Raw genomic sequence first — 12481 nt, 5'->3', positions numbered from 1 at the left:
TTGTTAAATTTTCTGGATGGGTCTGTAGTTCTATTGCTCTTTCATGAACTATTCCAGTAAATCCCTTCTGTGCACCAACCGTTGCAGGGGCTCCATCAGTGCATATGCCAGATAGTGAACTCCATTTAAGTCCAAATCTCTCGAAGACTGTGTTGACTGTTTCAAATATATCTTCACCGGTAGTTGTTCCTTTTAACGGCCGAACGCCAATAATTCTTCTGTGATGTTGAAATCTGCATCAACTCCTTGAATAAATATTGCTAGTTGTGCTGTATTGGAGGCATCAGTGCTGTCATCCAAAGCAATCTCTTTTAAACTTTTTTTGATATCATCAGCCATAATTTCTATCTGTCGGACAACAGTACGTCTCAACAAACGAATATTCTTGAAGTCTTTTTTTCTTTTCAGGACACATTATACTTGCAACATCCAGCAGACATTCTTTGATAAATTCTCCTTCATCAAATGACTTAGAATGCTTAGCGATTTTTTCGCTTACCACAAAACTAGCTTTGACAATGCTGTGGTACGTTCTTTGCTTGTTGAACATTTGCAGCTGGGTATCCAAGCTCTTCTTCAACTTCTGTATTTCATCTTTTCGTAGTTGTCCATCAATTTTTAGATGATCCGCATGTCTCGAAGTAAAGTGTCTCTTCAAGTTGTATTCTTTGTTGATGGATACGGATTCGTCACAGCAAACATACAGGCAAACCTTTATTCAGAATAAAATAATAATCCTCCATCCAGTTCTGAACAGAACACAACATCAACGCAGGCACCGAACAGAATATAACATCAATGCAAGCACTGAACAAAGCACAACACCAACGCAAGTACTGAACTGACACTTTGTAACACATTCACACATGCTGTTAGTCAAAGTGACAAAGAGACATTGGTTGGAGAAAACATAGTGTGTTTTGTGCAAGTCATATGACGTCAGCTTAATGTGAGTTAGTAGAACACACTATGTTTTCTCCCACCATGAATCAGACAAACTTCGCTGAAATAGATTAGGGCCAGGGGTTGCCCATATGTCATCTAGACCATAGTTAACTTCTTGAAAAGGCAGACACAAAGATCAACTTGTTGCTTTTCTTTAAGTAGTGATTTTGTGTTTTGCAATAATTTAAATGATGATGATGATGATCATCATCATCATCAAATTCCTGCCATGTACCCTCAAGGGGTGTACAGGATATGACAGTACTACATGAAAAAATTACATCATTACTAACTTCCTATCTACAATTTTCCTCCAAATCAGTCTGTTACTTGTCAAGACTCCAACATTATCAGATCTTATATTTCTATCGTCTAAGGCACTTTGTACCGTATCAATCCACCTATATCTTGGTCTTCCTCTGGGTCGTTTTCCTGCCAACCTGGCAGAGAACACTTGTTTTGCTAATCTTTCCTCTCCCATTCTATTTAAGTGACCATACCATCTGAGATTAGCTCTGCTAACGCATTCCTGGATGCTGACAATGTCAAGTTCTTTCCTAATATCCTCATTTTTAATATGATATTCCCATTGATGCCATCTGTTCACGCCTCTAATCTTTCTGAGGACTCTCATATCTGCGGTCTCTAGTCTTTGGTCATGTGTTTTACTTCTGACCCAGCTCTCAGATCCATAAGTTAAAATTGGTTTGAACACAGTCTTGTATACAGTTAATTTAGTGTTCCGACTAATTTCTTTCTTATTCCATATGAATTTATTCAGTTGACTTCCCACCATACCAGCTTTGCTGATTCTGTTGTCTATTTCTATATTTAGTTTACCATCTTCAGTAAATATTGTGCCTAAGTAGCTGAAATGTTTTACTTGTTCCACAGGGTCTCCATTCACAACACAGTTGACATTTTCAGTGATTCTGCCTATTTTCATTGTCTTTGTCTTTTTATTGCTGACCTTCATACTATATCTATTACAACAGCTATTCAATTTAGTCAGAGAATCTTGCAGACTTGTAGCGGAATTATTTAGAAGTATAACATCATCCGCATAAAGCAAAGAGCTGACATTACCATCTCCAATTTTGATATCAGGTTTAATACCACATTCCTTCATAATGTGATCCATATAGATAATGAATAACAGAGGGGATAATGTACATCCTTGTCTCACACCAGATTTAACATTAAACCATCTTCCTGTACTTCCTTCAATTCTAACTGCTGACTCACAACTCAAATAAAGACTAAGTATTGCTTGATATAATGCCCCATTGACACCATATAACTGCAGCGTATTGAATAGTTTCTCTCTTGGCACCTTGTCATATGCCTTTTCCAAATCGACAAAACTTAAATACAGATCTTTGTTATATTCCCATGCTTTCTCGACTATTTGTCGTAAAGTGAAGATCTGATCCTGGCAGCCTCTATTTCGCCTGAATCCAGCTTGTTCTTCACCAAGCTTTTCTTCCACAATTCTTCTCAACCGTTTCTCAAGTATACTTGCATAGATCTTGCCAGGAACACTCAGTAGGGAAATACCTCTGTAATTCTCACATTCAGTTTTATTTCCCTTTTTATATATGGGTACTATGAGAGCTCTACTCCAATCATCGGGAATTCGTCCCTCTGTCCAGGCTTTCTGAACTATGCAGTGCAGCCACTGTAAGACTCTTATACCACCATACTTCAGCATTTCTGGTCGAATATCATCTACTCCTGCTGCCTTTCCACATTTCAAGCCTTTGATGGCTTTTTCTACTTCAAGTATGGATATGTATTCCTGACTGCATGCCTGGTCAGTGTTTTTTATCACTGTGCTGTCATCACTGCTTGTTTCATTTAGCAGTTTTTCAAAGTATTAGCAGTTTTTTTCAAAGTAATTTAAATGAAAATATAGAAAATTTTGAAAACCAAGCACGCAACACAGCCACACTTAAACCAACAGTTTGGCTGCACTGTGTGATGAGTTTGCTGCCCTTGGCCCCATGGTCAAAACACATTAGGTACATTTTTGACACATCTTGACTGCCAACACCCTAAATAAATTTCACCATAGAAAAACAAAGCAGCAATTGTCTCTCCTTTTTAGATAATACACTAGTGACATGACTTCCTAATGGCTCATTATTCTTCTCCATTTATAGAAAACCCACTCATACAGGAAGGTATTTACATAAACACTCACATTACCACCCTTCCCAAAAGTATAGCATCCTTGAAACATTTCCTCACTGAGAAAAAGCTATTTGTTCAAATGACTCAGCTCACAGACCTCTACAACACCTTTTTAGTCAACGGGTACAGCCATATAAGATAGATAAAATATCGCAGACATCCCCCTATCCTTCCAACACACAGGATCACAGCAAAACCATTCCTATTCCATATGTTAAGGATACATCAGAAAAAATAATCTCCATACTACTTGTAAACCTTTCATTCAGCTGGTTCCTTCATATATTCTCCTAAAGATCAACTGCATACTCTTGAACACCCTGGGGTGTATAAAGTTCCTTGCAGTTTGGCCTTTTTTGGCCTTGCAGTTTGGCCTTTTTCAGGCAGACAGGTAGATCAGTTAACATCCACCTTGAAGAACACAAAAATTACATCCATTCATCTGTATGCCACATCAGGATTTGCAGACCATGCTCTGGATACTCCTTCACATAGAATCAGATGGAGGAAAACATTTTTATTACATAAAAGTCATTATAGGTCTGAGAGACTATTTTTAGAATCAGCATCAGCTGTGAAGCACTCGCCTGACCTAAACAAGTATGGTTACATTAATTTACCAAAAATGTGGGAAACTATAATTTTAAACGTGATAGTCTGACTTCTCTAAATTAACTTTGTCATTATCTGATCCATAGAGGATACCACGTAAAGATATTAATTTTGTTGTCAGTTACAATTTAAATTGTTTTTCTCAATTACATAGTTTAGTGCTATGTGCCTATCACTGTTATAATTGTGCTCTGATTATTATTATTATGTGACACCTCCAGGGAGTCCAAAGACTCATCGAGGGAGAGTGTACCAACAGCATCGAACGATTGACCCCTTCCAACTACTAACTGTGCTCAAACTTGCATAACTTTTTGCGAGCCATTAGTAGCAGAGGCTCTACCAATTGACCAAAACCAGCAAAATGTTAGTGAGTTTAATAAATATACATTTTTCCTCTCAGTGTGGTTTATACCGTAAAGCATTATTATGAAGCATCAAGGTATAGTTTGAAAGTTAGAAATTCCTCTTTTCTAGTAGTGTTGGATCCTACTTCTTGTCAATCCTTACTTTGGATCCGACATTTAGTTATTATGATGTTCTTAACCTAGAAAATAGTTGCTAGTTGATTTCTAATACAAATATAGAGAAAATTTATATTTATAGACTGCGCCAGTCTATATCTGGATTAGTTCAAGAATTGAAGATAAATCAACCCTCAACTATTACTCCTTAAAATATATACTGGCCGAGTATATTTAACTTACTTAATTCACCTGCTTTGGTTCGAATAGTTTATGAATGGTGCAGTAAAAGAGATTCAGGCAAAATACAACTTTTGATTAACAAAAACAAACATTTAATTTTAGAATCATAAATTTTACACTTAAATTCAAATCAGTAATTAAGATATCACAAACATTTTAACTTCTGATAAATTCAATCATACAACTTAGATAATGATAAATATGTTATCTATATTTATCTCTAAAATACAGTCTTCTCACAGTTCTTTAAGTTCCAAATACAACAAAAATTGCAGTAATACCTCTTCACAAACAAACACTTTTAAATTTACACTTTAGCTAACTTCCTCAATAGTTACTGTTAGTATAAGGAAATTCTAGGATGAAACTTTCACACTTTCTGTAAAGGAATATTAATGGTTGGAATAATCTTACCGATAATCTTCTTTCATCTACTTATACGTAAACACTTTTTATAACTGTAAACACTTCAAACATTAAACGGCACTCGTTAAAATATTTCTTCTAAGCAATAACTGAATTAATCATCGGTCACTATACACAGAAAAAAAAAACATTCTTGCATGAAATACTACTGATCACTCATGAAATAAGGCAACACACAATAATTCTTAAAATGAGGTTTTATATGCACAGTTGTTCACTCTTCTGGCATTTAATTAATTCTTTAGACACTACAATTCCAAGCACAGCTATCGGTAAACTTCAATTTTACAGCCTCTACTACTCTAGTAACTCCGTGCTTTGCTTCAAGGTTCCATATGTCCTTGAAAGGTCGGCGCTGAAATTAAATCTCAATTCAAGTATCGCTAGTCTAATTAGTAGTCACTCAGCTGTCTTCCATAGCTATAATTGTTATTCTACAACTTATTAGCTAACCGCCTCTCGACTAGTAGACTTTATTTAGCTGCTTGAGTGACTTGCCGGCTCGCTATCATCGCACTGTGATTGCTGAATGCTCCGATTCCAACCTAAATGCCAATCTCTCTCTAATAAATCTCTAATAAATAATTTCAGTGTTCTTCCCTTTTTATATCCATTCTTGTCGTGATTTCCTTCTAAAACTCTTTTCAATAAACCTCACGTGGTGTTCCAAAACGTGCTCACTCACTTACATACGTTTCCATGACAACAAAACAAAATATAATAAAATTGAGCTATTACATAACATTAAACTTTACAAACAGGAATAAATAGAGAATATTTACATTTCAAATAATGCACAGTTAAATTATCAAATACAAATTCTTATAATATTAACATAGTAATAATTAAAATAGCTTAATAATATTTAATACAGTCTTTTCATTATTAATACATATATCTTGATTAAATAATTAAATATTAGACAAAATTAAGGCAGTTATATGAATATTAAATTATAAACAAGTGATTTACATTAAATAATATTTACAAATGTAGCTTTTGTGATGGTGGATTATGTTGGATTCTGAAGCAAATAATAATTACTTTAATCTCTACATAATCAGAATCCAACAGTAGCATATATGCTGTTCATACAAAGGAATTCTATGAGAATATAGCTTTGTTTTTCTTAAATTGATAAACTATAGTGAATACTGATAGAGAAATTGCAGCAACCTTAAAGTGATAGCACTTTAAATGCATATGCAACTAGACTTCACAATATATTGCTTTTTGTCATATTAAATGATCTACCTGTCTGCCCTCATACCGGCAGTCTTGATTTGAGTAGCAAATCAAGACTGCCATTATGAGGTTACAAAATGTTGACCAGAATTTAGTGTCAGGAGAGAAAAGCATTTCACACCCTCCACTTCCTTGTGATATCCCCAAAAATTTTGTTAGTTTTTTTTTTTTTAAATGTTTCCTGTGTTTAAAGGATAACTCCTCAAGAATAAATTATGCAAAAATTATAGATGACCTTTTTATGTAGTCCACAATTTCATGCCTTTATGAAAGACAGTCGTTCCAGTAACATCTTTAGTGATTTCACAATATCTTTAGTGACACCATGGGAGGTGTCACTTAAGATATTATTATAAAAAAAAAAAAAGTATTACATAAGATTTCAAATCTGTTAGTGCTTATTTTTGGGGTAATTTAAAAGTGATAATTACAAAAAACTTTGTAGTAGATATGCTACACTATTTCTGTAACTGTACAAAGAAAGAAAGACAATGCAACACATCATTAAAATCCATTTTCTGTATGGACATTTGGATTTCTTTTCTCCTAATGTGAGTGCTATTAATGATGAGTATGGCCAATGCTTCCATCAGGTCATTTCTTCTATCAAATAATGTGTTTAGCAACTGTCAATCTCTAGTGTGCTTACTTTTTTGCTGTATTTTGAGCAAAGAATCATTCTGTCAGCTGTAAGCAGAAGACTTCAAGTTTGATTGTAAGTGAATTCACATATATGTATACTCTAGATTTTTATGAAAGGCAGTAGTATATCAATATTTAATTTTGCTTCCTGAAAAATTAGAGTTCTAGTACAATTGTAGCATTAATGTCCAATTTCATGTTTGAAAAGAATCACTTTTGTTTCATGGCAGAACATTTTTTTTGGTGAATGTTATGTCATATAAATAAATGAAATTACATTTTTTTTTTTACTTATTTTAAGAATTTTTCTAGTAGTGTGCCTTGAAATTCTGTTTTCTTATAGTATACAAGAAGAACGTGAAGAGCGGCACAGATTAAAAACTGCTCTGAAAGAACAAGTAAAATCTGGGAGAATGGATCCAGTCGATGTACAGATTAGGCTTGGTAAACAAAATAAGAACCAGAATAATAATTGTAAATAGTGGTATTTTTCAAACATATTATTAAATTGAAAATTTTGATATTTATTATTTGTTTTTCTAACTCTTAACTGGGTGAACATCTTTTTAAGTTAACTGGGTGTGCTGTGTTTCAAAGTTTGTATAAAATAGTCCTCTTCTCCTAGTAAACACAGCTGAGCCAGCCTGTTTGTAAGGAAGGCAGCAGATTAGCAAACTAAAGCTCTTAAAAATAAGGGGAGATTTAGGAACTTGGTTGCACTACTGTATGGCTTTATATGTGGTTTGGTATTGTTCACAGCTATTGTAAATGAGAAGAATGTGATATTAACTTCATTTTTCTCTAATGAGATTAAAAGGCAAATTAGAGCTTGTGCATGATGAAATCAGAATAGTTCTGGTGTGAATAAGCTGCAGAAGGCTAAAATTGCAAGTCAGTATCTGTTTGTGCTAGTGGGATATTTATTTTTTTACATAGAAAATAGATTTTCTTTATTTTTATGTTAAAATATTTAATTACCAACTTCAAAAGTTTATCAAATTCTTTCTTAAGTTATATTCATTATGATAAGGCATTATTAGTGATGATAGCTTTGCAGAGTTAATTTGTGATTGGATTAATTACAAAATACTGTTGAAGTCAACAAAATCTGCAAAGTAAGTACATATGAGTGTTCACAATATGTTGGAAGGTGGGGAGTTGTTTCCACAAGAATTAACAGCCAAAGTTGGCTCTAATTGTTAATTTACTGATGATTCTAGTTGAGCATCATGAAGTAAGAAATCTGGTAATTTCTTCAATGTGGTCTTGAAGAATGTTATGATTGTTTTGAGGATTTATACACCTTTTATTTAAATTCCAATTAACAATCCTTCACCCACCCATCAAAAAAAAAAAAAAAGAAATCTTTAATTTTTCTCATTGACTTTTTATTTTATTTAGCAATCATCCTTATTCTCATTTAGTTCTGTAACTTGCTAAAAGCAACATCTTTGAACTTGAACCCTTTTTTTTTCCCCCAATTCTGGAACTGGTCTAGAAATTCCCTTAAGCTTTTAGAAAGCAGACCCTCTCTCCCCTTCCTTTCATCCTCAATATAATCTAGCTTTATGTTATTTAGACTGTATCTTTTCAAATTTCCAAACCATTCCTCTCTCATGGAATATGTTTTAGTGGTTTCATTACTAGACATGCAGTCCTTTTTTATGAATAACCAGCCAGCTGAGCAGCACTTTTCTGTGTGACTGTAATTCAAATAATACAAAATTATGATCACTACTAAACTAGATATATCTACACTTATAGGAAGCATCAGCAATAAATATAAGCACTAGATCTTATGTATATAACTCCTTGATATACTTTGATTTGTTAATATATTATGGAATGGTAGAATCGGCTTCACTTTACTGGAAAACAAATCAGACATGGTTAACATGCCTTAGATAGGAGAAATTTTCTGTGCCTTTTTCCAGATACCAATTTTTTTTTTAACTAAACTTCCTTATCTGTTCATTTTCTCTGATATTTGAAATTAATTTGGTTGAGAGTAAGGAAGAAAAAAAGTATCACTGTAATGCAGTCCTGAGACAGTATATTTCTCTGTGGTTCTTGTTTTGGAAACTGAAGTTATGTCAATGTCAATTGGTTATCTGCAGTATTATTTAGGCTAAAAGATATCATTGCAGGACAACCACCTCATGAGACACAAGCATTCAAAATTTGCCTCAATAAATTTATATGAATGCTAAACTTGCAGTGGCTGGAGTCTGCTTATGTTATTTGTTCATAACTATAAGTACAGCCCAAACTCACTGTAGCAAACAAACATTAGTTGTATTCGGAAGGAAATTCACTATAACAAAGTATTTTTTGTTCCCAATAATTTGCTATAGTGAGTTATCAGTTAAGCATCTATTATATTACTAGAAGCACCAGCACATCACAGTTAACTATTGGTAGCTTTTTTTAAATTCAGTTATGCACTTTTCTGCAAAGAGGACTTTCTTGTCTTCAGCAATAGTATAAAAAAAAAAACGTTACTGAAACCCTACTGATAAAGGTTTTTGTTGTTTTGAGAACTATTGAAATAATTTGTAACTATTATTCAGTAGGATGCCTAATATTCCCACCCAGTTAAGGACAAAATATAGCTAATCTAATTATTAATGTAAAATATTTTTTAGGATTTGTTGAAATATGTTCATTGTTATTAAAAATGTAATACATAACCAGGGCTCGACAAATACGCTTGTCCACTCACCTTAGCGAGTAGATTTTGCCAACTGTAAGTGTAGTCTGGACCAAATAGAATGTTTTTTATTTAATAAAAAAAAAGCTTTCTATAAGAAATATTTTTTTAATTAAAAAAAAACAGAACAATATGCATAATATGGAAGGCCATCATCTAGTAACAGAATTTATTATAATAAATTATATTTTCCAAAAAATCAATGTTGTTTTTATGGATCTTTCTGTTGTTATTTATTGACTTCTTGGAATGGTTCTGACACAATGGAAAATGTTGTCCAAACAATGATATAGATCACTAATCACTTTATGGAATTCTTATTGACTTATTAGGACATTAAAAACATGGGTGTGGAGGTCTTGGACAGGTAGATTTTTTTTTTTTTTTTTTGTGGCAAGTAAGTTTTGCATAATTTGTCGAGTCCTGTACATAACATTGAAATTATATTACATATTGTTCTAAAAACAGATCAGCTGTTTTTCAACGTTAAAAGTAAAGTACAGTACTTATTATATTAGGTGACTCACTGTACTTTGGTAATATGCCCTTTAGTTGGAATTTAAAGAGTCTGCCAATTGTAATTGTGTATTTTTATTAAATATAATATAACAGTTTCCCAAATTTTTGGCAACATAACCATATTTATGAAGGTTAGGTACATTTTGGATGGCTGATGCTAATTCACAGACCAGTTTTCTTCATTCTGCCTCTGTACAGAATGTGTAATATATGACTTAACAAATCATTCTTCTCCATATTAATTAAATCATCATCTTTTACTAGTATTCTCAGGAAACCATTGTAATCTAACAGTTTTTATTTCGTTACTGGTTTCCTATCTACAGATTTTTTCCTAGTAGTCTGTTTACATCAAATCTCTGATCATCATCATATTCTTGATGTACCCTCAAAGGATGTACAGGATACTATTATGGTACTATGTAATTACTAACTTTCAATGAGTAAAATAACAAATTACACAATAACCACAGTAATTAACTTTAATGAAAGTACAGATATTTCATACTGAAAATACCAGTACATTATCATGTAGAAACTAGCAAATCAAAGAACAGGAATACAAGGTACATACAACAATCAGTTTACTAATTAAACTGATTTACTGATTTCTTTCATTAAATTTAATTACTGTGGTTATCATGTAATTTGTTGTTTATAGTTATGATACAGGTACCTTTAAAGATTTTCTATGAGTGGTGTCCTTCAAATTATTCTGTTATTCGTTAGGACTCAAATATTGTCGTTATATTTCAGTCTTTTAAGGCACTTCAATCTATCTAGATCTTGCTCTACCTCTGCTCTTTTTTCATACCCTTCTGATAACACTTGCCAGTTTTGCTGCCGTTCCTCTCCAGTTTGTATAAGCAGTTGACCATACCTTAGATGAACGCTGCTCACACATTCTTAAATGCTAATAGTGTCTAGTTTGCCTTCCTAATATCTTCATTTTTCATATGATTCTGCCCATTGATGCCATCCGGTTAATTATTCCTTTCCAATTTTGAGCCTCCATAGTTGAATAAATTAATTCCATATAAATTTATTTAACTGGATCCTCACAACACCAGCTTTATTTATTATGTTATTTATTTCCAAATCACTTTTTAACTAAAAATTGTCAAATTAAATATTAACATTACCTATATAAAGAACTGAGTTGAATATCTCAAATTTTGATATAAGGTTTAATGCCACTTTCTTTTATAATGTAATTTATGCAGATGAAGAATAGCAGTGGAGATAGTGTGCACCCTTGTCTTACATCTGATTTTATTAAATCATTTTCCAATACCTCTTGTTTCTTACTGCTGATTTACAGGTTAAATATAGACCTATGCCCTGTTTATCCCATATAATGTTGCATTTGAACAGTTTTTTTGTTGGCACCATGTATCCCTTTTCCAGACCTACAAAACTTAAAACTTAATTCCATGATTTCTTGACTATTAAGAATCAGGTCTCCTGGCCTTCTAGCTTGGTTGAATGAGTGGTCAGTATATCTGCTCTCCAAACAGCAAGCTTCAGGTTTGAATCCTGCCATGAACATGGATGTTTGTGATTATCCTTAGGTAAGCGAGAGATGTTCATTTTCTATATTTGGTCTCTAGAGCAGGGTTTCCAGATTATGGAAGCAAGAAATCAAAATACAAAATAATTAAATTAATGAAGAAAAAAATATCCTTAGTCTACCTACAGCACTAATGTACTTGAAGCAGTCTTCTACTGTTTTCCACAATGATTATAACTTTCTGGTCTTCAAGAAACACATCAACAGATTCCTTTCTTCTTCTTTCTAAGCACTTACCCATATGGCACTATCATAGGTCTTGAGACATCTCATGTGTGAGACTGATATAAAAACGTATGACATTGTATAGTTATTATTTAGCAGAATCTGACCTGTGTTAGTCTCGGTAAGACCAAATATGTTGACATGATACTTATCTACTTCTTCTGCCTGTTCCATATGTTTCTGTTAATGCTTTTTACATTGATGATGCATATCTTGAATTCTACTGACGATGAGTTTGAGTTTGTTGCAATAGATGACTTTTCAATGTTTCTTCTGGTTATTAACAATGCCTCTGCTGTTTTTGCTTGTGACAACAATAGCAGGGCTTTGTTTTAACTGGTATTGCCTCAGTTTGCATCACATTTCATCATCGCATTTCAAGTGCTTGTGCTAATAACTTGGTAGCCAAAGTCCCAAATTGTCAGCCCAACCTTGTTCATTCAATATCCAATTAGATACCTACTACTAGAACACACCAGGAGAAGGCTAGGATTGGAGATGAGGTCAGAAGACTTGTTAAGCTCTTTGCATTTCTTAAAGGCTTATACTGACATCTCCCACTTACATAGCAATATAAAAAATGAACAGATATCAGCTTAAAGGTCACCAAAGAGTCAAAGATATCTTCTGAAGCATTCTCATCTGCACCATTCTCTATAGACATTGGGTTTCCTGCTTTTTAACTGT

At 33.2% G+C, this 12481-nt stretch overlaps 1 protein-coding gene across 6 annotated transcripts in view; it reads left to right on the top strand.

The window, feature by feature from the left end:
* The window catches only part of LOC150093191 (U2 snRNP-associated SURP motif-containing protein), a 467947-nt gene that overhangs the window by 103244 nt on the left and 352222 nt on the right, over positions 1-12481 (top strand). For 4 of the 6 annotated variants that reach the window (XM_090413350.1, XM_090413352.1, XM_090413349.1 and 1 more), the window contains one exon: positions 7114-7244. In XM_090413350.1, the coding sequence (XP_090269476.1) occupies positions 7114-7244 (131 nt within the window). The remainder of the gene's footprint in view (positions 1-7113; positions 7245-12481) is intronic. The other 2 variants (XM_090413354.1, XM_090413351.1) reach the window with 1 other exon arrangement.

This window comes from Typopeltis vanoorti, chromosome 24 (assembly GCF_054136105.1).
Source record: "Typopeltis vanoorti isolate ZY-2024b chromosome 24, IOZ_Tvanoo_1.0, whole genome shotgun sequence".
Classification (NCBI taxonomy): Eukaryota; Metazoa; Arthropoda; class Arachnida; order Uropygi; family Thelyphonidae; genus Typopeltis; species Typopeltis vanoorti.
The sequence above is the reverse complement of the archived record's forward strand: the minus strand, read 5'-3'. Positions and strand labels throughout refer to the sequence as shown.